The sequence below is a fragment of the Maniola hyperantus genome, chromosome 3, assembly GCF_902806685.2.
Source record: "Maniola hyperantus chromosome 3, iAphHyp1.2, whole genome shotgun sequence".
NCBI classification, from domain to species: domain Eukaryota; kingdom Metazoa; phylum Arthropoda; class Insecta; order Lepidoptera; family Nymphalidae; genus Maniola; species Maniola hyperantus.
Window position 1 is genome coordinate 10,303,126 of NC_048538.1, and position 26,851 is coordinate 10,329,976.

At 35.6% G+C, this 26,851-nt stretch overlaps 1 protein-coding gene across 11 annotated transcripts in view; it reads right to left on the reverse strand.

Moving 5' to 3' along the window:
- The window catches only part of milt (trafficking kinesin-binding protein milt), a 44,332-nt gene extending 17,481 nt beyond the window's left edge, over nucleotides 1-26,851 (reverse strand). The window contains exons 1-3 of one of the 11 annotated variants that reach the window (XM_034984776.2): nucleotides 26,764-26,851; nucleotides 16,715-16,819; nucleotides 11,550-11,654 (exon numbers count right to left, since the gene is read on the reverse strand). Coding sequence is in view for 2 of the 11 variants with exons in the window: in XM_034984773.2 (XP_034840664.1) it covers nucleotides 11,550-11,654; nucleotides 16,715-16,819; nucleotides 20,318-20,414 (307 nt within the window). In the remaining 9 variants the exon portion in view is untranslated. The other 10 variants (XM_034984774.2, XM_034984773.2, XM_069509307.1 and 7 more) reach the window with 10 other exon arrangements.

Below are 26,851 nucleotides of genomic sequence, written 5' to 3' on the forward strand. Positions count from 1 at the left end.
TTACTCTTTATTGGCTAATGTTCGAGAGGTTTTTATATATTATATTTATGATCTAAAATATGTTCGTTATAACTTATATTATGTGTTTGGTTGATTAATGTTCCAATAGAGCAAATTAAAGAAAGTTTAACTTTAAATTGATTATATAAATATAACACTTTTGACAAAAAGTAGGTACCTAACTACTTACAGATGCGGACGGTTAAGCCCTCAATAAAATGATAATCCGCACTTGGACAGCGTGTACTAAGGCCAATCCCTTCTTATTCTGAGAGGAGATCAGATCCGGCTCAGTAGTGAGCCGGTGATGAGTTGTTCATGATGATGATTATGATAAGGGTAAAGCAGAAAAATCACGTCAGTAACTATCAAGCACCTCCTCAAAAATTCCTACGGATCTTGGGCCGCGTCTAGTAAAATAACACAACCTTATCGACATAATATTATCAAGGAAATAAATAAATACCACATAATTCAAAATTTTTCAAAAAACAATGACATAGTTCCACGCACGACATATCGAGCGGACAACTCGATTGGTACTCAAGAAATTAGCACAAATGTTTATATCAAAGACAATGAAGTATACCCGATTGTTGGATCCAAAGAACGATAAGATAAAGTAAATGTATGCAGGACAAAAACCAATTACGTGCCATACAGTGATAAAATCAATACTGACCCGCGAAGATGTCATCAATGTTTGCGATTTCAGTGTTCATGGAATCGTCAAAAGTCAGGCCGGAGCTTGACTCTAAACAGCTTGTAACATAATCCGTGAAATCGAAGAAACGAACAATGCAGATCGGCACTGTATAAACAAACAGCAAACGAAATGCGTCCCTTTCAACACTTGCGTGAACCGTCCGTTCAACTGAGTGACTGCGTATTCAACAACCGAGCGTGGGTCTCAGAGGGCAGGTAAAACATATTCTATTGTGAAACATGGGAAAACTGGAGTACTTACAGAGACAACATATTAGACTATTTATTGAAAAATGCTCACGATGTTGTAAGCACACTTTTTACGAAGCAAACAAGCTGTTTGCGTGCTACAAATATGGAAACGAAATCTTTTGCCACGATAATTTTTCTTTATTTAGAAATCAAGTGCAATAAAGTCCATTATCATAAGCATAATTGGTGTTATTGGTAAAACTTGGTTTATCTTGGTTATCTTTTATAAAATTTTCGCAAAAAATTATAAATTCGAACGCGTTATTTCTCATTGGAGTATTTAATGGTAATAAAGGATCAGATGCCAGAGCAGATGTTATTTATCACACATAGTTTAAGAGTTACAATGTTACTTATAATTTTGGAGAGATCGAAGTCAATACAGAGCTGGTACATTACAGATTCTATGTAAGTACAAACCACCCATGTAGCCACTTCATGTAGTTATTACGCCATAATTAGAATCAGTTGCATCTAACGACGCTTTCTATTGTAGTAAAAACTAATCAGTCAGTGGGAACAGCCGTCAATAATAGTCACATTCAATGCGTGTAGCTTTTTTCTTCGGTCTTACCTAACTGCGATGCGATTATTAGTTACAACGGATATCGATTGTATGTATACTCGGTTACGTCTCTCTCAGAGATAAAAACTTACAGATTATACTTAATAAAACTTCCGCACAAGACGTTATACCCAATTAGTATTTATTGATCTGATTGCGAGTCTATAGGTAGTTGAACAGATCTCTGCTTTATTGTTGTACGTAATATTGTATTCATTTGTATTGAACAAATGAAAGTAAACGACCCTGCAGTAATTAACTGGATAATTCAATGAATTGTTGATTCAGTATCCACTGTGTGAATGTGTGGGATGTATTTTCGATTATGTAGCTTATATACCTACCCTAAACAAACGAATTGTTCTGCAAGACGTTCTAAATAAAATATAAGGTAACACGTTAAACTGAAAGTTTATCAGAATGCATAATTTTGAAATGAAAATTAAGATTTATCTCTATATTAAGAAGAAAGAGAGAAAATAGATAGTGCAAGTCAGAAAGATGTTCGATGAATAGGTACAGCAAACCAAGCTTAAAAGCGTTGTAATTATTTCGCATTAAGTTAAAGAAAGCATAAGGAACACGACGCCTATGTTGATGCAAGCGATGAGATGAACTTGACGCTTTGTCGTTTCAAGATCATGCCAGTACCTCGGTCAAGGAGCAAGGTCCGTATAACGCGAAAGTAGAGTCTGCCGAACCTGTCCCTTGCCAGGTGGTACAGGAAGTCAGGATACTCGCCGAGACACTCTCGGAGCTCTGCGTCGGGGAGGAAGCTCAACTCCTGAAAGAGCTCGCGATCGAAGCCGGGCGGCGGCGAGGCGCGCGAGCCCTCCGCGCACCCCGCGCCCGATCCCGCACCGCCCTCTGCCGTGACGCGCCCGACCCGCAACCATCGGCCCCGCCCGCCTCACGCCGAAATACACTCCCCGCACACTCGTTAACTATTTACTATCACTTATTCACTAACTCTGTATGTTCACTTATTTCGCAGTTTCAATCTCACTAGTTCTACTTCAAACTTGTCCGACACCCCAGTGCCCTTCGTTTGGTCTGCGATATCATAATAACACAGCACAAATGTAAATGTTTGTTATGACGAGAAACTTGCTAAGCAATGTCGTGAAGGACTCTTAAAAGAAGGCAAACAATTAATATTAAACGAGACGAGCGAACAAATTTAACTCGCACAATATAACAAAGCACTTTCGGAAAATACGCAATGGAATATTATGTTGATTTTTTTTAAATTTAAGCATTGAATTTTTGTTTGCCTTTTGTTACTACTGTCGACAGAGATACCAGCCAATTATACTCGTACCCACATTAATATCATAACAATCCACATAAAATAATGAATCTGACTTTTTTACACTTCCCGGATCGACCTTCGAATACAATCGAAATTTCCATAGTATTTCCACTGCTCGGGAAGGAAAATAGAAATTGGCTTATCGTAGACATTACAACATCTTTGATATTATGGTGGAGATAAAGTATAAATAATTTCGCTTACAATAGAATTGTTAACAAAAGGAACAATGAATAATTTATTTAATATGGCCATAACAAGTGACAACTCTATGCAAGCACTGATTTTCTAATAGGTAGGTTCACTAGGTTATCAACTGTAACCTGACCTTCGAGTTACTGTGATGATTTTATGCCCAATGACACGTAAATAAGCAATTATTTTGATCTTCATGGGTATTGCCTTTTAGTTGTCAGGGTCATAAGAAAATGGAAAACTAAATATTTAGCTTGTCACGACGGTCATATTCACATATTTGTAATAGTCAGTACCTACCTAATATTTATTTAACGAGTATCTATAGACATTGCTATTAGCTGTTTAGAAATGAAATAATACATGTACCACAACTCGCAGATACCTACTTATTTCAGCTACAAAAAATGAAGAACAGTTTAATAATTTCAGGATGTGACATTCAAGCACAAGAGTCTACTTTCTACCTCAAAACTTATTGCATAAACAGCAGTATAAATTATGAAAACGATAATGAGTTATTTCGATACCATCCAAGACTTTATCGTAGAAACAAACATTCTAGTAATTCTTACTTCATACTGAATTATTCTCTTATGAAACTTCTCTTTACCTCAAGAATGCTCTTTATTTTTAGTTGAAATCTATGTAGATAAAAGTAGCGGTCAATTTATTTTAAACTAGCTGATGCCCGCGACTTCGTCCGCGTGGAATCAGGTTTTTAAAAATCCCGTGAGAACTCTTTGATTTTCCAGGATAAAAGCCTATGTTACTCTCCAGTCTTTGTCTACACACATGCAAAAAATAGCATCAATCCGTTGCACCGTTGCGACGTGATTGAAGGACAAACCAACAAACAAACATACTTTCGCATTTATAATAAGGGCTGATTGGAATAGCCCTGGTGTTTTATTCTCTAATGTAGGTGGACTAGGTTACGTTACATAATTATAATTTCTACTGTTAAACCGCGATCGAGCGAAAGAGGGAGTGTTTAAAGGTCGACCGCGTTGCACGTGATACAGCATTGACGTAAAACAGCCTTGTGAGTCGTGTATAGCAGCTTTTGCACATTGTAACCCATTTAATTTACAAAATGTGACTTGGAGTACAAGTCATCGAAGGACCAAAATGGGCTTGGTGCCAGATTGCATAGTAAAGGTTTTAAAATAGCGTACTTACGTTACATAATTTAGTGTAGTGTGGTAACAGAAACTTTTAGGTAAATGTGAAGATACACAATAAAGATTTTCTTGTAAAGCATGGTAAGTAATTGAGGATTTATCTCAGAATTGATGTCATCAACCATAATATACATAGTGGTCTGATCTATCACATTTACGTTTTGATAAATTGCTCAAGACGACACTTTGTACAATATCAATTTTTGTATGCATACTATGTAATGGATTTCTTAAATTGCGGTTAAAAAAAAGCCGTTTTCAGATAATTTTCTCCATTAATTTAAGACAAAAGAATAAATAAACATAATAATCATTTAATTACAAGCAGCTTCGTTGGCTACTCAGCCGGAATTCAATAAGTTTACGCCAACTCAATTATTTACTGTTTATGTTGCGTGAGTGAAAAAACTTCAACTTTGGATGAACCTTCTACTATTTTTTCAACTACCTACTAACGATTTTTTTTTTTTTTTAATAATTCAGATAGCTATTATGACAGACATCCGCTATGAAAGGTTTTTGGAAAATTCAAGCCCTCAGGGGGTAAAATAGGGGTTTAAAATGTATGTAGTCCACACGGACGAAGTCGCAAGCATAAGCTAGTATGTATAAACAATTGTTTGAGGATTTTAAATCAGTTCAAGAAAGCAATTATTAGAATCGATATTTGAATTGACCAGTCTACAAAGTATGTAGATCTTATGGAATTCCTAATGCTTTTCACTTTTTTGCATAAGTAAAAAAATGCTAAATTGGTTAGTTATAATATTGAACACTAGCTAATATCTTATATCCGCGAATTCCTTTGATATTTCAGGATAAACAGTAGCCTATGTCACTCTCCAGGGCTTTGACTATACCCATGCAAAAAATCACGTCGATCCGTTAATTCGTTGCAACGTGATTGAAGAATAAACCAACAAACAAAAACACTTTCGCATTTATAATATGGGTAGAGCGGATAGTGATTGACTGGGTCCGCCATTTATGTTGTTTTAATGGCTGTGCAATAAAGAAAATAATGATACTAAGCAAACATATTGTGATAATAAGTCAAGCCGAATTAAAATAATTACAATAAGGGTAATAACGTATGATAATGAGAAACATGGAGTCCCAGATAACATACAAAACATAACACATTAGCACAAAAAAACTTCCATAGAATCATAGTAAAGCTATTCATTTAACGGTTTCAGCATTCGAGGCCAATGTTAATATACTTTCACGATCAAATGCAAGCATCTGTAGAAAGAAACACGCGATTAAGGTGCACGCTGTCCACGACTTGGTGGATATTCTACGTCCACTTCCGACCGCAACCGACCAATTACTACAGCAGTACAAAATGTTTCAGCAAACGGTTACTTAGAAAATATATATGCGTCATAAGTAAAAACAAATGCCAACCTTATTACAATATCTGTACAATCTATTATAAACTGTCAGTACATTCAATCATAATTAATTCATAATGCAATAAGAGACACACACTCCAGCATTATAAAAGGAGTATGCGTAATCCATACTAATATTATAAATGCGACTGTGTATCATCCGTCTGTCTGTCTGCAAGTTATTCACGGCCCATTCGTTTAGCCTATTTTGGCGAAATTTGGTACAGAGACACATACATAGTTTGCATTTCAGGTACGGACATAGGCTACTTTTATTTATGGAAAATCAATGAGTTTCAACGGGATTTGTAAAAATCAAAATACACGTGGACGAAATTGTGGGTATTATCTACTTTAAAAAAAAAAAATATTTTTATTCAATTAAATTTAAATTGTGGGTATTATCTACTTTAAAAAAAAAATATTTTTATTCAATTAAATTTTTACAAGTACTTTGAATCGTCAAATGCATCTACCACGATTTATTGATTACAGAGATAGCTTGCAGTCGGACACGGGCTTCTTTTTTTTCCGGAAAATCAATGACTTAGAAGTTTTAAAAAAACCTAAATGCACGCGAACGAAGTCGCGGAAATCATCTAGTATTACGATGGTTTGATGGATAGGCTTGACGTTGAGACTAACAGTGGGCGGATATTCTTATGGCTGTATGGCGGGCAAAAAACATTTAAAAGTATTCAGTAAATGCCGTGAAATAATCTTTGTTCTGCTGTAGGTTTATCACAAACCGTGAAATTCTAAAGCCACCGTATTAAATCTACTGGAATGCAGTTCGCTTGAGCGATGACAAACGACGCGGTGCGGGAAGCGCAGCGGTCGCTGTGGCATGAAAATACTTTTGGTCTCAAGCAAGCTAAATACTTGTTGCAATTAATTAGATTATGATTGTTCACTCGACGCGGTACCGGAAGCAGCAGTTGCTGTGACCATAAGCACTCGCTTTGACATGAAAATACTTCTGGTCTCAAACAAGTAAATACTTAAGTAAATACTTGTTGCAATTAATTATATTATTATGATTGTTACGTGATACACTTCGTAGTTATAATTGTAGCTTTTTCGACGTTTTATCATTTTATTGTATAAATACAATTGGTAAAACCAACGATTCGGAATGCTAAAGTAGACACATAAAAGATAGATAAAATAGCACCAACAAATATCCCATGATTCTTGTTATATAATAAGTCAAAAATTGACATCAGTGTAAAGCCTAGAAAACACTTGGTGTAGACATGATGTACTGTTTTAATAACATATTACTGAACAAAATAAATATATTATGTAAATGTGTTATATTATGTTATATTGTTTTGTTTTATGTTTACCGCAATGTTAACAAAATAAGACAGTGCGAACATGGCCTAAGAAACAGTGTAACACTTCTAGTTGGAGATTGTTGTCATACCTGTAATAAATACCGGTCTTACAAGTGTCAGTCTGTTTGCTAAAATAAAGTGCAACGGTGCATTTAGAATTGATATTTGAAAATTACACCTGTGATAATTAATTTCAATTGCTACTAAAAGGCTGAAATGGCAATCGCGCAGGGAACGCTCCGCACAACTGCACAGCCCCCCCGCTAACCCGGTGCGGGCGAGCGCGGGTGACGTGCGGGTGTGCGGGGCGTCCCCCCGCGTCTGGCCCCGATTGCCATCTCAATCTGTCGCGGACTATACCTACTTAAAACTGGTAATTATATTATTGGTTAAAAAGTTAAAGCTAATCGTACCGGTTGAACTATTGCATAAAGCTTTTTTTGTTGAACATGCTAAGCGACATTGAAATCGTTCACTACCGCCTCTATTCGGATATTTCACTGAGTAAATCACTTGTCCTAGGTTTTTCTCTTAGTACGTGTGCGGTGTAGGTAGGTACGGCAAAAGATTGCATTGTAAGCTCGGTATCTAAAAAAGATTACTTTGTCTGATTGTTTTATAGTATTATGCTAATTTTATTTTCGATAGCGTACATACCAATAAATAAAATCCAGTAGGTACTTTAACTTCTTAATGGTCATTTGAATGTTATTTATCTGATTAAATTCCACACGTATGTTAGATTATGTAGATACAATCTCATTAAAGGCATAGCCATTTATTGGCTTCCATTTACATCATTATTAAGTATATATATGTATACTTACGACTTTATAACTATGGATAAAATATAATATTATATTATAATGATACATAAATTTTACGGTTACGATTTAAGTTCTTCTTAACATCATAACCATTGTACGTAAATAGTTAACAAAGAACATATTAATTATGCTCTCACGGTCAAGATAAGGGATAGTCTGTCTCACAGCTGTTACGCGGTGCGGGGCCGCGTCGTCGCCGTGGCGTCGCGTCGGCGCCGTGGTAACGCGCTTCAAAATCGCGAACACCCTCAATCGATGGAACACCGACTGAGATTCTAAATCCGTAACATATTTCAGTATACTTCTGATCAACACTGTACAGCGACAGTTCAATGACAAGCGAAAATAATCACGCTGGAATGAAGCTGCACGATGCGAGAGCTAAATATCACTATCTTATGTAAGATTGTAATTTAATGAATCACAAATCGATTTTTTATAAAGGAGGTCACGACCGCGACGGATTGATTGAGGAATTAAGGAACGGAGGATAACGAGGAAAAAAGGACGGTTGTGGTAAGTAAGTGGATGCAGCGGTGCACCGTCAGTCACGCAAACGGCTAAACATAGAGGTGTTTGGCGCAGCTCGCTTGGTGCACAGGGGCGGCGGCGCCGGCGGGTGTCTGGGCGCGGTATCGATCGGCGGAAGGGTGAGCACGCGTGGCGCGTGGCTACCAGCGCGACCGGCACTGGTGTCGGTGCGGACGCCGCGCACGCGCTGTGACCGCACAGGCAAGACTGGCGCGCCGCGACGACCATTGTACGATTTGTACGGAACAATATAATATTCTTATCTACAAAGCGATTTCTACGCATTTTTGCGGTACATTACATAGCCTGTGCGACTGTCTACGCCATTTTACTATCACAAGTTGCCGGAAGGTCAAGGTCTTTAATAAATGCAACTAATTGTACCGTGCTGAAAACCGTTGGGAAAAAATATCTTTGATATTTTCATTTATAAATCAAAAGTACACCTGCAGTATTCTGATTTGTAAGTTTAATATAATCAATGAGCATGACGTCAGATGATGCTGTGATATCATACCGTGTACCCACTTCAAATTAGTAAGCCATAAAGTAAGATAGTAGGTACATCGGCTATCTAAAAAGCTGAAAAAGCTAATCTAAAATAAACCTAGATCTTGATTTTTTATGCAAATATTCTGAAGGCATTCCTATTTAAACACAATCAGGAATGATAATTTACGTTTTCAACAATCTTTTAACAATTTCTTCCATAATCACTTATAGCTTCGAAGAGAATGTGAAGGAAATAGCGAAGTGTAACACTTTCATTTAGATTGTGCTTTATTGTCAAAAAGTCATTATATTGCGATTTTGCGATTGCGAAAAGCATTTATAATGCGTACAAAATGACATCTCACACGCCATTTTAACTTTAAGTGTTAAATGTCATGTCAAAAGTACGGTGGTTCGCCTTTAAAGAAAGGACTAAAATCGTACTTTTGAAATGACGATTGACACATAAAATTAAAATGGCGCGTGAGACCTCATTTTGTACGGACTACAAAAGCCATATAATCCAAACATTGGTTTTTATCATATTACTGTGCTTAATTTAATTGCCACTTATGCAACTCTAAATTACACTAGTTTTTTTGTACCTGTATGATGATTGATAAGTCTAGTCCATGTGATGTCCTAAACATCACACGGACATTCATCTCACCACAATAAACAAAACACTTTCAACTTCAAAACTATAGCCATAGGGTCCTTATCATCAAGTCTATTCTTTGAATCTATCAAAATAAAAAGTTATAGACTGTGCAACTTGAAAAATACGCGCCGAATTGAGAATCTCGTCATTTTTGGAAGTTGGTTAAAAATACAAAATTATAACGATTTTAAGCCAAAGACGAGCGCCAGCTAGTTTTAACAGAAAAGGTTGATGGCTAAGGGGTCACGTACGATAGCATCGAACTAAGAGAGATCTTAAAATAATTAACTGCCAAAATCCTGCATTTTGTATCTAAAAGCAAGAAAATCTGCATCTTAACACCAAGCGAAAATAAATGACAAAATTATAAAATTCCCTAAAGTAAAATAATAAAAATACGGGGCAATAATTATGCCAATTAGGCATATTACATATTACCTATTTTGAATACCCTAAAGAACATTAATAAGCCTTTTTTTGTTTTAAACATGTTGTGAATGTTCCTCAATAACTGTCAACTTTGACAGACAATAGCGTTTGTCTTACTGCTTGTAGGTATATCACTAATGGTGCGCTTACATGGGCAACTTTTTAAGCATTGTGGAGCAATCTGGAGCAATAATTTTGCTGAAATTTTCGGGTTTTGCTGGGTATTGCAGTAATTCATGCTTCATGTGGTCGTGACGTCATAATTGGCAAAATTTCCTGGAATCGGGGAATTTCAATTGCCTGTATAAGCGTACCTTAAGACCGGGCAAATCTAGCGGAATACCGCGCGCAGAATCTCTTCGGCGTCATGTCTGCGCAGTTGTGATGCTCTCCTAGCATTTTGCACAAGACACATTAGAGCAGAATTCCGTGCGCGTTTTTTCTGCTCCAAATTTTCCGCTAAATTTGTTCCTACCAGTACGGCTTCACTACCAGGATTCGGCAAACGCCGACTCAATACCGAATTACATTCGGGTTAGCGCGTGGAACGCTACGATTCAAAGCGGTCACACAATACGGTATTTAACACCAAGCGATAATCTAAAAATGTATAAACAAGATAGTATTAGCAATAAGCAATCGAAAAATGTTAATTTCAGTTTATAATACCTAATTAATTTATAATTAATTTTGAAGATTTCACTTTTTTATCTGTTCTACAAGTATCCGAAACGCATGAAGCTATAGCCGCCAAGGTGAATCCCGACTGTGACGTCACATGGATTGAAGTTATAATGTATTTCACTAATAAAATATTGTTTAACATGTGTTTGGCGTGACGTCATCACAGCTCATGAACCTAAGAAGATGGCGGGTAGTGTTTTCGCGGCGAAATTTGAAATGGGAAATATAAATGCATTTCGATCGAATAAAATTTTTGTAATTTTTTTGATAGTTTACTATTATCACTTTACGATCAAATTAAAACACTTTTCAAACAACGGTAAAATACTCTATTCACGAATCATTTGCCGAATACCGATAGTGGAGCTTAACAATGACCTAAACGTTATGCCATTTAGCAAGCATCGCGTAATATTTGTGCACTATATCGTCTCCGACATAAAGTACTGTCAAATTATTCGTTTTGTAAGATGAAAGGACACAAAAATTGCACGACGGTCCCAGAGACTAAGTAATAATTTGTGATGATCCCGTGCACCCACCGGCTTTTCCCACCAGTGGGTGCAAGGGGAATTCGTATTTAACCGTACACCCACTGCGTTAGGGTTGGAATTTAGATTTAAAGTCCACCATAATTTTGAGTTTTTTTTTGAGTTATGTGAGTCGCGTAATTCTACGCTGCATTCGGTTGTTCTGTTTGTGCCACACAGCGACGAAAAATGAGTTTTTGTTTTACGAGACACAACTCAAAAAAACTACGCTCGTTTGACTGAACACTTTGGCTGAGATCTATAAAGCGAACATTGACTTTGCTCAGACTTAAAAATACTGTTAAAACGAGATAGCGTTACATCGCTGACATAAAATGTCTCGTTTTAAACTTAAGTCTGAGCAAAGTCAAAATAATCTAGTAATATAAATAGTATATAGATCTCAGCCTAATGTCAATAACAGAATTAAAAGATCTGGACTCACGAAAGTAATTTAGCGTCTCCCTGATCTGGTCGGGAGTGAGTGCGAGATCCTCCGGGCTGACTGGCAGCGCCGGCGACGGGATGAACCAATCTTGATTCTCGTATCCTGGAAACAAATCCAAATTGAATTTCCTATACGACTTTTTACTATACATTATGTTCCAGATTGGCCGAATGCAGATTATTTGTCAAGGATCCTGAACAATACGAACTGAAAGGGTATAGAAATCACATAATCTAAGAGCATTTTCTTAGGATTTTTCAGGATTTTAAACACACTTATTTATATACTGACTATTCTTATATTTGCCCGTACAAGTACTTATGCAAAATGCAACAGGTAAGTATAGTTTTAAAACATTGCGGGGAAACAAAAAATACGGAAAAACACTGCATGAAAATCAAATGAAAACTTTTTCTCCATAGACATAATATAAACAATAATAAAATCAAATCACCACACATACCTACCTATCTAAAATTCACTCAAACCCTAGCTTAATAAAAATAAATAATAAATAAATCGTTAATAAGCACACATCACCCAGATTATAATATCTACCACCTTTATAGGTATTTCAATTAATTTATTTAAAAGCAAAATTTTACACTCATTTATAACAAATCTTCAATTCAAGAAACTATCATAACAAACAAAGAAACAAAAACCCCAGAAACTTTACTAGCTACTAGCGACGCTGTAGAGGCAACTACGTCAGAGGAGTGCTGAATCACACCTACAACATTCCCCGTCCACTTTCAATCCAGTTTGTTCCTGCTTTGGATATCACGTGACTGTATCTACGGTAATAGTAAACTGGCTGGGGGCCCTACAAACATTTTATTAAATTTTTTCCACGTCACGCAACGTTAGTTAAAGTTTTTTCGAGTTTCCAGCTAAGCTAAGCAAAAACCTAAACTCAATTAGTAAACAACAAGTTTACTATTTGAGTTTAGGTTTTTTTATCATGGAATATCTAAAGTTCCGGTATGAAATTTACTATGAAAAAGTGTTTTACTCTTTAGTAATAGACTGCCGATTTTCATTGTTAAAGATCTTTCTTTAGAGCCAAAATTAGTTTGAGGAAAATCGGAAAAGAAGATTCAACATTAGCTTAATTTAACAATTGACAATCACAGAGTGTACAATCATGGTACCCATTTTGAATAAATGCTTTAAGTTACTATACTATATAAAGTTTTATATTCAGTACAGAGAGTAAACTATTAGGTCGATTACTACATTCGTATATCAACAAAAAATTGTTTAATAAGAAATTCAGAGTAAGTACTAAAATAACATAAATAACAAACTTGGCATTTTGCTTTAATTAAAGTAGAACATACCACACAATTGACATTACTTATCCTTCCAGTTATTTTTATAGCGCAATTAAATTCAAGAACATTCCTTACATCTATTTAGTTTTTTAAGGAATTCGGGCATACCAACGTGTAACGTGTAGAAATAATTAATAGCTCATTGTTTATTGCATTACAATACATAGATAAAACCTACGATCACGTTAAGCAGCATTCTGCATCGAAGATGGAATAGTGGCCATTAAAAGATTCTTGCAATGCCGCAGGCCCGCGAATGGTATGCTAGAACTTCCATCTTGCACCCAGTTGACAGATGGCACGCATGAGACCGGTCGGGAATGCACGCCGGTCAGCGGACGATGACTCGAGCGATGAGCCACCATTAAATATAGCGTTATCGGGCGACCTGACGCCGGCGCCGGAAACTGCGACTTACACCTACTGGGACATAACAGGGTTAAGATTCCGGCTCGATCCCACTTTAGTATTGGGTATGCAGGTCTGAATGCCATCTTAACACGCCTAAACGGTTGTAAATTCCTAAAGAGTGCTCTTACTAGTCAGGATTTACGTAATACCTTGGACTTCATAGTATTGTCATTGTGCTGATACTGAAATGACTGCTCACTAAGAATTAGGAAACATTCGCGGTCTCTAGAAAAATCTACTACATTAATTTTACCGAAATTACATTTTTACATTGTTTTATTCAAACTATACATTTAAAGATCTACATTTTAATGATTATAATAAATGCCAAATATGCGGCAATATGGGCGTCGAGTGTGTTTATAATTATGTATTATTTTGTCAGGCGCTTGGTCTTTCATTATATTGATATGAATATTGATATGAAATTATAGTAGGTATGTTATCATTTTCATAATATAAACTTACAGGGAAATTTTGATGAACTGTTTTTAGAGAAGTTAGTTAAGTTGCCAAGATTGATATTAATTCTTCAGTTCATTTTGAAAGTCTTTTCTTTATTCTGAAAGTCTTTAGAATAAAATGCTTAGGAATAAGTTAAGAGTCAATAATCTGAATCTTATCTGATCTAATATTACTCTTAGAGTCACTTACATTAATCTGAGACTCACTAAGCTTTATGAACTAAACAAAATTTACCAATTGTTTAAGAGTTAACTTAATTGTTTGATTGTGATTTTCCCTTTTTTTAAAGTGGTGTAACGCAACAAAATTGCATTAATCGAATTAATTCGTTTCAGTTTTGTTGTTTTTTCTTTACTAAAAACTTTCAGTGTGCCATGCAGGTACATGATAAGTTTACACATATTTCTCCTAAATTTACCTAAATTAGACAATGAATTTTAGCAAAGCGCAAAGTGAAAACACTAGAAAGTGCGCATCTAAATAAAGATAGCACATTAGAATAGCTTTCCTCATCAATAGGTATGACGAATAGACCATTTCAAGTTAATTTGTACATAACAATAGCAAATGTCTCAAAGCTAATTTAATTCTATGGTTAGAAATTTTAACGAGGCAATTTTTTCCGTCAACTTACTTTAAAGATTAATGCAAATCTCGTTTTGCACAATACCTACTAGGTAATGAACTACTCCACAGTAAAAATTAATCAGTTATATTAAAACATTCGCAAAATTTTAATGAAAGCAGGTTAGGTAGTCTCCGAAATTACGCGACCTAAAAGAAACAAACTTAATTTTATAGAGAAACACGCAAGTTGAGTTCCGAGTCTAAAAATAAACCAAACGGTCTCATGAAGAGCTCTATATACGACAATTTAAAACATTATTAATATTCAAAATTTATTTATTTTATTTTTAAATTTAAAAAGGGATAGACAATTCTATTAAAATAAACTTAAATCTATTTAAAAAACAACATTAAATTAAAACGAAAATAAATTAAATGAAATCATATGTATATTCAAAAAGTATTTAAATGTTGTTTTCAAGTACACGTTTTTATTGTAGTATGCGTACTTGTGGGTATGATTAATTTACAAAAAAAACTTTCTGAGCGGCATTACTGAAGGTCGTGTTAATTCAAATGGTAAATTACACAGTATATCTTCTAGAACGGTGCACTTCAACAATGCCTACATAATACACAATTGAAAAATTTCAATAGCATGTGTTAATTCGAGATAGGCACGAACAAACACAATATGTATACAGGTCGAATACAGAACCTCGTTTTTGGAGTCGGTTAGTGACAAATAAAAATCGGTCAAGTGGGAGTCGGACTTGCACACGAATGGTTCCGTACCATCGTACAAGAAATACCTAACACTTTTTAAATTTTAAAATTTTCATAGCGGTCATTTTGAAATTTTTATTTTTTGTGATAGCGGCAATAGAAATACACATTCTGTGGAAATTTCATCTTTCCACTTATTACGTTTCACGATATACAACCCGCTGACAGACGGACGGACTGGCGGACTGCCAACGCGCAACGGGACCTTAGTAATAAGGCCCAGTTGGCACCCTTCGGATACGAAACCCTAAAAACTATAGTCTATAACTTCACAACTAGCATACAGGAAACCATAAGTTCAAATCATAAATAGAAATGAGACTATTCACGAGCATGTTACTAGGTCGCGGGCACGGAATGCATCTAGCAACAATCGACCACCTGACAGGTGGATGTTTTATAAATAGACCTCATTATATGAGAATTTGCTTAAAATACTTGTAATACTTACTAAAGCCCGTACCTGCGACACAAAATAATACAGAATTTCAATTAGTTCACGAAAGGCCTTGCCATCTTGTACAAAATATGACGTAACAAATAAGAACCGCTTCTGAACTTTGCGTTGGTGACTAGTACACGTAAAAGTCAAATAAAATTCTGTTGTACACAATAGTTTAAATCTAATGGAATCCTTTTCCGCAGGAAGCATTATGGGATAGCAATATTATATTTAAATTAGTTTAGAGCACAGAGATTGTGTACAAGAGAATTAGGCATACCAATAAGTTTGTAGTTTGTTTAAAAAAACATTTATAAAACTGCTATGGCTTATCTCATAATCTATTTTAGAGTAATTATAATAATTATGAATGAGCAAGCAAAACGATCAAGGTTTTTTATCCAAACCTAATATTTTCCTCCTTGTAAAAATCGTTACGATTTTCAAGTAAGGTTATACTCGTAAAAGTTATACACTTTTTAAGACATAAAAAAATCTTATTTGGTATTATTGTTAAGTAAAAGTAGGCAGGTCAGCGTGGGGGCTGTGCGACTGTGCTCCCCGATTGCCATCTCGATCTGTCGCGGATATGATTGAATAAGCACATATTTTGGTGGTGCTGATTAGAATGTATGTAGCAGTAAAAATATTTCCGTGAACTATTTCTTATTGACCCTCGCGTATCAGGGCGTTATATTATTCATACCACATAATTAAAATTATCACACACTAGCTTATGCACGTGACTTCGTCCGCGTGGACTACACAAATTTCAAACCCCTATTTTAGCCCTTTAGGGATTGAATTTACAAAAATCCTTTTATAGTGAATGCCTACGACTTAATAGCTATCTGCATGCCAAATTTCAGCCCGATCCATTCAGTAGTTTAAGCTGTGCGTTGATAGATCAGTCAGTCAGTCATATTAATTTTTGAAAAATCAAATAATGGACAGAAAAAAAATTTTCATTCAACCCAACATAAGATTAAGGGGGTGGAAAGGGGAAAGAGTTACCAAAATTAAGAGAGGCGGCTTTACATGGAGAAACTTTTCATTTGATGACCGCCAAACTTCGTTTCGCAGAGGGCACGCGATAATGATGATAAGTTATCATTGATAACATATAACAAAATAAAATAATTGTCATTACCAACCTCCAAATTGTGTGAGACTGTCTGCTCTTAGACGGTATTTAGGTATATGTTCTTGTAAAAGGCTGACGATCTCTACCTCGGGCACCTCCTCGCTATTGCACAGCTCTGCCAACAAAAAAGTGCTAGATTAAAAATAGGTTTGTAGTTTCTACAAGTTTTCTTTTTCGCTTTTCTATGAACATTTAAACATGGGAATGTTTCATCGTATATACGACGAATCTTATAACCTATAGTTCGTACTCGTAAAATGACTCCTCACACGACATTTTAACTCTATGGATCAACTGTCTTGGCAAAAGTACGATTCACCTCTGAAATAATTACTAAAATTGTACTTTTAATATGGACACAAAAAGTTAAAATGGCGCGTAAGGAGTTAAATTTTACGCGTTAAATTTTGTTGATTTAAAAAAAAACTTTATTATCTTAACAAACATGTAGCTATCTGCTATTGGTAAGCTTCAGTGTGAGGCCCTTTTTTCCGCTGGAAAAATGCTCCTGCCTCCTGAAGTAGTGAAAACTGTGTTTCAGGAATTACGTTCGCACTGCACAAAATCGGGCTTAAATTGGGTAAATTTGACAGATTTCAAGATAATATCTTGTAAATGTTCGTGTTTTGCAAACTCACGGTAATGTGCTATAACATAACAAATCTTAAAAGAAAATCCTCTCCTCTACTAGATACTATGTTACTCTCTGACATAATATGTTCTATATAAAATTACAATATAGATTAAGAAAGCATCTTCAAACTTTCTCGCTAAATAGGAAAATTCTCATCAAGATTACATACAAATCGTTAGAAAGCCACAGGTTTAAATGTGATGTCGTGACTAGAGAATTGAACTCAAGCAGTGCTGTGTCTGCAAACATATAATATGTAGACTACGTTGTGTGTACTCGGTCTCGGTATTGCACTGTGCTTGCTGCATTTAGTTAGGAGCAGACAAAATCAATAGTACGCCTCAGTACCGATGACCGCGCCATCTACGAGAATTAGCCTCATCTCACAGACAATCAAAACGAGACTTTATTTTATTCTATATAAATCATTCTATATAGCTTATGTCCGCGATTTCATCCGCGTGGACTACATAAATTTCAAATTCTTATTTCACCGCCTTAGGGGTTAAATTTTCAAAAACCCTTTCTTAGCGGATGTATACTGGCTATCTGCATGTCAAATTTCAGCCCGATCCGGTTGAGCTGTGCGTTGATAGATCGGTCAGCTAGTCAGTCACCTTTACCTTTTATATATTTAGATTATACGGAATCAAATCAATAAGCAAATATAGATAAGTGCAATATAGTAGGTACATATTGATGACTGAATATGTGGATATTTCGCATAAGTTTCGGTTTTGTAAAAATCCAGTGCGAACTCTTTGGTTTTTTTATCAGGATAAAAAGTAGCCTATATCTATCTCCAGGATGCAAGCTATCTTTGTACTAAATAGATAATTCTCGCGATTTAATCGGCGTAGATTTAGGTTCTTTAAACATCCCGTGGAAACTTTTTTGTTTTTCCTGGACATTCAGTAGCCTATGTCCTTAACCGCAAATGCAAATGCAAGCGCTATCGGTGTACCTAAAAATCAGTTTAATGAATGGGCAGTGAAATGCTAACAGACAGACAGACACGCTTTCGTATTATAACACTAGTATGGATACATGAAGGAATATAGGATACTTTATGTGGAAGGCAAAATACTCGCGTGCCAGATAGAATGCGACTTCAAGTAGAGTTGTCTGAATATTCGCAAAGTAAAACAAGCTACGTTAGTGTCCTAAAAGATAAAAGCGTGGGTACTTCGGTTCTTAAATATTTATTCTGCTAATAACTTTCCTAATCTGGTTCGAACTATCCACTTTCAACGACTTAAGTCCTTACGCATTTAATTAATCCAGATTTAGTACTTTTTAGTAGCGATATAAATTCAGGGCATCGACGTGGTTGAGAATCTTATAATGCTAGTTTACGAATTGTGTGATTAAATCACAAACTCAATTAGAACAAACAGAAAGCATTGAATCAGCATTCAAGTATTCGGTAAAACAGACCAACTAAAATGGTCAAGGGCCTTGTATTCGAAACACGTCGGTTAAACAAACGAGTAGTCTGGTAATGGCCGCGGCGCCATCGGGTCCAATCCACAGTATTACAAGTCTAGAAATTAGTTTAAATGTGCATGTTACCACCATGTGCAATGTCTGTAATTCAAACATCATACAGAATTCCTCCACATCATTCTACAGAAAACTGGATTGCTTTTGGCAATGTCCAACGTACGTAGTTGCTTCATCAGCAGACTCAATCCATAGTCTCTTTATTCTGCTTCACCCACTTGACCTAACTTCAGGATCTCTTTTGTGAGCTACTGGGATTTATATTAAAGGGGTAGGAAAGACGAGACAGCGATGAAATTTATTGTTTTCATCCGATAGGTACTAATGCTCCGATATCTTTAGGTAATAGGCAATAAATTTTTTGATTTGTCTATACTTACTAAAATATTATAGATGCGAAAGTGTGTTTGTTTGTTTGTTTTTCCTTCGCGCCCTAACTACAACAATATCAACTTGATTTATGCCATAGAAATAATTGAAAGGACGAAGAACATAGGCTACTTTTTATCCCGGAAAATCAAAAGTTCCAACGGGATTTTTAAAAACCTAAATCCACGCGGACGAAATCGCGGGCATCAGCTAGTATTTTATAATTGTACATTACCCGTTCTTATTTGTCCAAATGCATAATATAATTTATTTAATACATTGTCTGAACGTGAATGGTATTGTATATAAAAAATTATTTGCAGGGCGATTAACATGCACAGAATATACAATTGTACATTTGCAGTGCAAAGGACTTGCGAACGCAGCCTTCCTTCATTCTCATTAGCGTAACTGGCTTACACTTAGCATGTAAAGAGAAACTATTTAGTTCATGTTCTTCCAATTAAAGAACTTCTGTGACACGTTTCTATTTTAAGTGTTTGTTTAAGTCTTAAAAACAACAACACTTTAAAAACAAAAACATTTTTATTCCTTGTTGTAATCATCCTTCATTTAGGTACAGTACTTTTCTAGAATTTAGTCAATGGAGATAAATTTCCTTTCAATATAAAAAAATCCGGCTGACTGCGAGTCAGACTCGCGCACCGAGGGTTCCCATACTAGAGATTTTGCACGATAAATCAAAAACTATTATGCGTAAAAATAAATAAAAATCTGATTTAGAATCGTACGGAAGAAATGTACGGAACCCTAAAAAGGTTATTAGTTTTTGATGTGTCAAACCCTCCTGCTTAATAAAGCTTCGGACTTGGACACACCACACTAGACTTTCGATATCATAAATGATTTATATTTCATTTTATCGGCCACGAGCCGTAATTGTCACATGATAAGCCTAACAGACAGTGCCAATACATTTATTAAAGAAAATAAATGAAAGAAGCTGCGTTGTTACCTACGTAACAGGTGCAATTCAACGTTGAAGTGAATTTTGCTTTACGGCTTCGTAGTAGATTAAAAAACCCCGATATCTGATCGATAAGAACTCGAACGCCCACAAATCGTTCTAACATTGTTTAAACTCACCGTTGCTCCAAGTAAAAAGCAAATCCTGTTGCCTGTCGTGCGAATCGTTGCGCCGGCGCGGGCGGCGTGGACGCGGCCGAGTACGCTTCTCAGTCATTATTAACTTTACACATACACAAATTTCTTCTTTCAGTCACCGGAACGAAAAAGAGCTAATGGTTCACATAAAAACAAACGATTCCCCATCCACCGCCGAGCCTGTGTACGTGCACTTATAACCGTTTCCTAATAATCATTCATGTTATAATCTAGATACCAGATAATGGAAAGAACGTCATGAAACTCGATAATAAATACAGTATCGATCGGTAGCTACAACTCCGTCTGTAAATGAATATCCTCTGTGTTTCTTAATGGAGTTTTAACACCATACTAAATTACAACTACCATGGTATCCGACCATATACCATGGTAACTATACACGAAGTTAAGTTTCGTATCTGAAAAGCAGTTAACTAATGAAATGACCTTATCAAATAACATGGAGGTAACAATCGAGATGGAGATTAAATAATAATGTATTTACTGCCAAAGTTGCATTGAAATAGAAATGATAGCGAGGCCACACGCACAGTTCAGCTGTGGAGGCGGCACGGTCGACGCACTCGTCAAGCGCTAATATAATAAGGATGTCGTCAATATGCTAGCAAGTTGGCATCGCTTCCATATACAGGTCACCAATTTTGGCTACACCGTTACTATAATTTGGTCCTTATGACCTTGTTTGTAAGTGTCAACAGTAGTCATGTAACATCAATAAAGGGACGACTGAACCCTACTGAGCAACAACGAGATGATATCTATTCCAAAGGCTTTATTTCTTTTGAGAAATAAGCTTCAAAGACTTATTTTTTAGCATGACCTGTTTCGAAATAATATGTAGTCGAACCTTGGACGATTTAACCTATGGACTTGTAACGCGCCTAATATTACGAATAAAAATTTCTGTCACTTTTGGTGCGGGACGAGGAAACACTACATAGACAACTTGACACACTCACTCAACAAAGTTTTGTGTCATTATTAACACACACATATCTAAATCTTCAACACTACTACATTTTACGCACACTAATAAGTTATATACATCAACATACAAAGACATTACGAGTGTAAGACAGTCAAATTGATTTGCGATGCTACCGTATCGATATTTTAAAATATATCGATAGTTTTTCAGAAACAAAAGTAGAAGTAAGAATTTATTACTCGTATTTAATTACTTAAAACCAGTGTTTGGTCAGCGTAGCGTATTCTTGCATACATTCACCTCACTTAATAGGTAATTATCCCAAAAACTAATAATGCAACGTAAAAATAAGAAAAATATTTATTTAAAAAATATGCACATACTTTTTTACTTATTTTATATCATTTTTAATCTTTTGTATTTTTTTATATAACGAAATTTTCATTTAAAATTTCGATAGTGAAAATGTGCTTATTAATGACTTATATTATTATATAATACAAAATAAACCCGACCGCGCAAAAGCCTACCAAACATAATTAGTAGGTATATCAATCAATAAAATGTTTTTTTCTTTCCAATCAATCATTTATTTATTGCACATTGGGTTTACATGGTAATTCCAATATGGTGTACTCTTTGTCCAAAAAAATTAAATGTAAGTTATTAAATATAACACGTATTGCCCTTACAAATTAGCAATGCAAAAATTTTCTCAATACCTGCCGCTTTTACCCCACAGCAAAATTCCATAAGACAGATATGATACTATGAAAATAAATTAGTAAACACACACGGTGGCCTCTTCTATTTTTAACACGTCATTATTTACCATTAGGTTAATGTTATGTACATTCTTGGCGATTTAATACATAAATTTTATACATTTCGCGCCTATCACTAAAATTGCGTTGCTTTAATTTTTTTTTAAATGTATTAAGTACGTGAAATCACAGAAATCGACCAGTTTTATTACAAGTATAGGTAGCGAAAAAATTGTGGTAATTAATAATAACTATTCTTTACTTGACTTGAAGACGGTAATTTAGTCGTTAATAATAAAGAAAATGTTTTCATCGCTATCGATAATCGAACCGCAATCACTATCGTACTACTACGTAATTTCATGCTGTTCACGCGTATTCAAATTTTAACCTAATTTGTATGTATCGAGGGTTGCAATTGTTTAGAAAAAACAAAATATAGCTCGTGAGGAGTGTTGACTCGTTTCTACCGAATTATTACGTACTCAATTACTGAATCGGTAAAGTTCTCGATTGTTATTTTATTATAATAATTTATGTAATTTAATTTATAGAAAGCGTTTATTACACCAAAAATACTTACTTATGAAATGAAATTCCATCTTTTTGTAAATTTGATGTGTTTGATTTGTTCTTGCACTCACTAACGGCACAAACAGGCATTTTTCACCCAGCGTGTAAGACGTCGTCACACATCGAAAACGATTCTGACAATGACAAAATCGATTCCGCAAACAGTGTTTATAAACGCAGTGGATTAAAAATCCATTACTATTGACAGAGGGGAATAATCATGCGAGGCGCGTCCTTAGGTTAAATCGTCCAAGAGTCGAACAAATGAAAAATACACTTCACTTTAGCCTCAATGCTCTAGTTTGTATAATACATTGTTCAAGCAGTAGATAGTTGATGAGTTATGTAAGTCAGTTGCTTCACATTCTGCAGCAGAAAAGACAATAACAGGATTATTTTCCTTATGAGTAGGTACTCAAGTATTTCTGTTATATCGTCGTATAGTTTGTACACAAATATTAAATTATGATTAACATTTAATCATGTTTAATATTTACAAGTAATTTTCAATGATTTTCAAGCACTTTGATTACGTTACGAGCATAGAACCGGCATTTTATGTAATAATATGGTATTATTAACAGAGCGATATGGCCGGCTTTAACGAGATTACGATTAATTTAAAGATAATAATTACATTCAATGTTTTATTGTTATTAAGTTTGTTATGGTACACCTACTGCAGGACTAAAGCAAACTATTAACTACCTACATTATTTAGAATCTGTTATAGTGTGACAGACAGTTAATTTTTATCAGTAGGTACCTTTCATTGCTTTTTCTGCAGTAATTGTGATTGACATCGAAAGTAGTTTATATAAAACTTTCACATAAAATTAATTTGTGCCAATCAATTGATGATTAACCAAACGTTCAGCATCCAAATAAAAGAAAGCATAATAATTTGAATTCGTTGAAGGATTTTCCATAACAGAAATTTTGACTAAGCGAAGAACATAGAGACGTCAATCTACAGTGGACTAGTTAAGGAACAGATCAAAAATAAGGTTAACGCGAGAGAAGCGTGAAAACGATAGGATCGTTGTCGATGGAAACGCGGCGTAAGACTGGGGGTGCGCACGCGCCCGCCCGCGCCCGGAATAGCCGCTGGCACCGTTCCAATCGCAGACTTTATGCTATTCTCCCATTCATGAGCTTACGCATAAACCCCCATTGCTTGTATACTTTGTGACAAATCTCAACATGTATAAGCCAGCCACTAACAACGCAACAAATAAAGTAGAAATCCAGGATATCATATTATGCTTAAATGGTAAAAGAGCAACGTACACCTATTACGAGTATACTTATTCTAAAATGAATCACGCGGAGATTTCAAATAATGAAAGCACGGCAAACATTTTATACTGAGCGCTGATGAAGTAGAGATGAATAGGCAACATAATTAATGGGGTAGAGCAAAAAAGCTCTCGAGATAGGAAAAAGTTTTGATCATAGTACCTAACCTGGAACGTATAACAAACATACGAGTAGTGGTTGAAAAAGACGGTGCGGAAAGTACAAATCGAAGTGGAATAGCATTCAATAAGAGAGACATACACCCAAAGTGCTTGTACTTGTTAGGTACTTCTATCTATAAATTTTTCACTTTAGCCCTAACAATATTACGTACGCGTACAATCCCAAAGTTAGAACGAGTGAGGTCAATTCTGCACATTAATCATTATGTGAGTCATACAGGCAATAACACAAGTTTGCTGGAAACGTGAGTTTGGCATTGTACCTACCTACTCTACCATAAAATCAAAACCGGTGCTTAAAACACTTTTTAGAATTGTTAGTATTAAATTGAATTAAAAAATACTACACACAATATCAAGGAAAAACTTGCAAAAGAATCTGCAGAAATTATGATATGAATTAGAGAAATGCTGAATAATTAATACAACGTCAGATAAGTCTATGCGTCAGAATTAATTTTTATTAACTTTGTAGGTACCTATTATTAGGTAGATAGTGTCCTAGGTGTGGAAATACAGGAGAATCTTGAAGATCACCTGGAACAGCTTTACACCGAACACTAAGGTGCCCAATTCTCATTCCCAAGATTTGTCTACTTGGAAGAAAAGAATGCAGGCAAAAGGATTTTTGGTCGCGAAAGACGCAAGTGGTTGGAACTTTGGAAGATATAGGACTGTGAACAGGGCTTAGTTACCAAAAGTTAAAAGAAATGTCTTCAGATATCATGTGATGACCGCCAAATTTCATTTCGAAGAGAGCCGTACAGTAGCCGGCAAGAAATATTGTACATCGACCTTTAGAAAGAGGTTTCGGCTTCGTAGAGCGTTGTCTCTGTCACTCATACCTATGTGACGTTTTGTCGGGCTCAACGACAGAGACAACGCTCTACAAAAGCGCTATCTCTTTCTAAAGGTACAATATTTTCTGCCGGGTAATGTAGACGATGATGATGACGTACCTACATGGTTCCTACCTAGTAGATTCCATTGTCTATTGTCGTCATCTAATAATTTAACGTTTGCATGAGTATTTAATGTTCACATTGTTGAGTTTAAATATATAAGACTAATAGCTGATGCCCGCGACTTCGTCCGCGTGAGATTAAGTTTTATAAAAAAATCCCATGGGAACTCTTTGATTTTTCGGGACAAAAAGTAGGCTATGTCACTCTCCAAGTCTTTAACTATATCTATGCAAAAAATCACGATGATCCGTTTCTCCGTTGCGACATGATTGAAGGACAAACCAATAAATCAACAAACCAAGAAACAAACACACTTTCCATTTATAATATGGGTAGGTAGGTACTGATGATTTAAATAGAATATTAAATCTTAGATCTTGTAAACTTATTTTTTGTGGCAAAGGTAAATTCTACCTTCTGTAAGGCTACGTTACAGCAGTGTATCATTTCTTATAGGTATATGTAAAACTAACAGCCACTGATTAATAAATGACGTAATCTTTTAAAAATAATTACTTTAAATTTTGTCTGTCTGTCTAATCGCACGCTAATTAAAATACTACTGCGGGGTGATTCTGAAAGGATTTGAACGTAACTTGGTCAATAGGGTTCGACAGACTATAGAGAATGCAAATTTCTTGAGTCGATATTTTTTTCTTTATAGAAGTCGTACAGTCAGGTAGGTCCAAAGTGAAGATCTGATGTATAGTTTCAGAGATGGAGGACGGAACTCCTCATCGGAAACAGCAAATCATCAATGGCGATCGGTATAGTATAATCAACATTAAACTATTGTTATGTGCATACATAATATAATATCTTATATCAAAGACTACAGTGTATAAATGTCATGTGTGCTTATATCTGACTTGTTTTAATTTTCGCGGAACCGAGACAGTCACGCAGCAGTAGTAAACTAAATTGTTCAAGGCAATCTAGTATGATAAGACGTTCAAAGAGTTGAAATTACTTATACTACACACTAAGTTGAATTGATCGTGTACTAAGTACGATAACACGAGATAGGAAACCGGTATGCAAAACACTTGCAATGTAACCTGTGCGCCCCCTACTTTCACTTGATTTCAACAATCTACTTACCAACTATAGGTAAATGAACAGCTAAAATCTATACCTTTATACCTCCTTCATAGACATATTGTTACGTTATGCACTTTCGATAGGAAAGTTTAAGACTCGTAAAGCGTACGACAAAATCTTAAATTGTGTTAAATACGCATAGTATAATAAATGTTTCTACCGGTAATTCTACAATATCATACAGATAAGATGGAAAAATCAGAAGAACACAGAAGTCAAAAGTAGAACACACATGTAGGTTTCATCATCATCATCATCTCGTGCCTTCCTCGAAACGAAGTTTGGAGATCATCATGCGAAAGTCTTCTCTATTTAAAGCTGCCTCTTTTAACTTTAGGTAACTAAGCCCTGTCCACCATCGTCCAACCATTTGCGTCTTTGGCGACCGGAGTCTATTTGCCTTCTACTCTTCCTCCCAAAATTAATGCTGGGAATGAGAATTGGGTGCCCCTTTGTAAATATGTCCAAAGAAAGCGAGCTACCTGGGTTACCGTAGTTTTAAAAACGGGATGCCGCCTGCCCCAGGCCTCTTACGGGTTTAGTCCGCCGCTGACTTTATGTAAGACAGATAAGAGATGAACTACTTACTTACCTGTAATAGTAGCGACGTGGCGTGTTGCGCGCGGAGCTAGCGAGGGCGCGCGAACCGCATCCTGGAGGGCCGCCAGCTTGACGAGGTG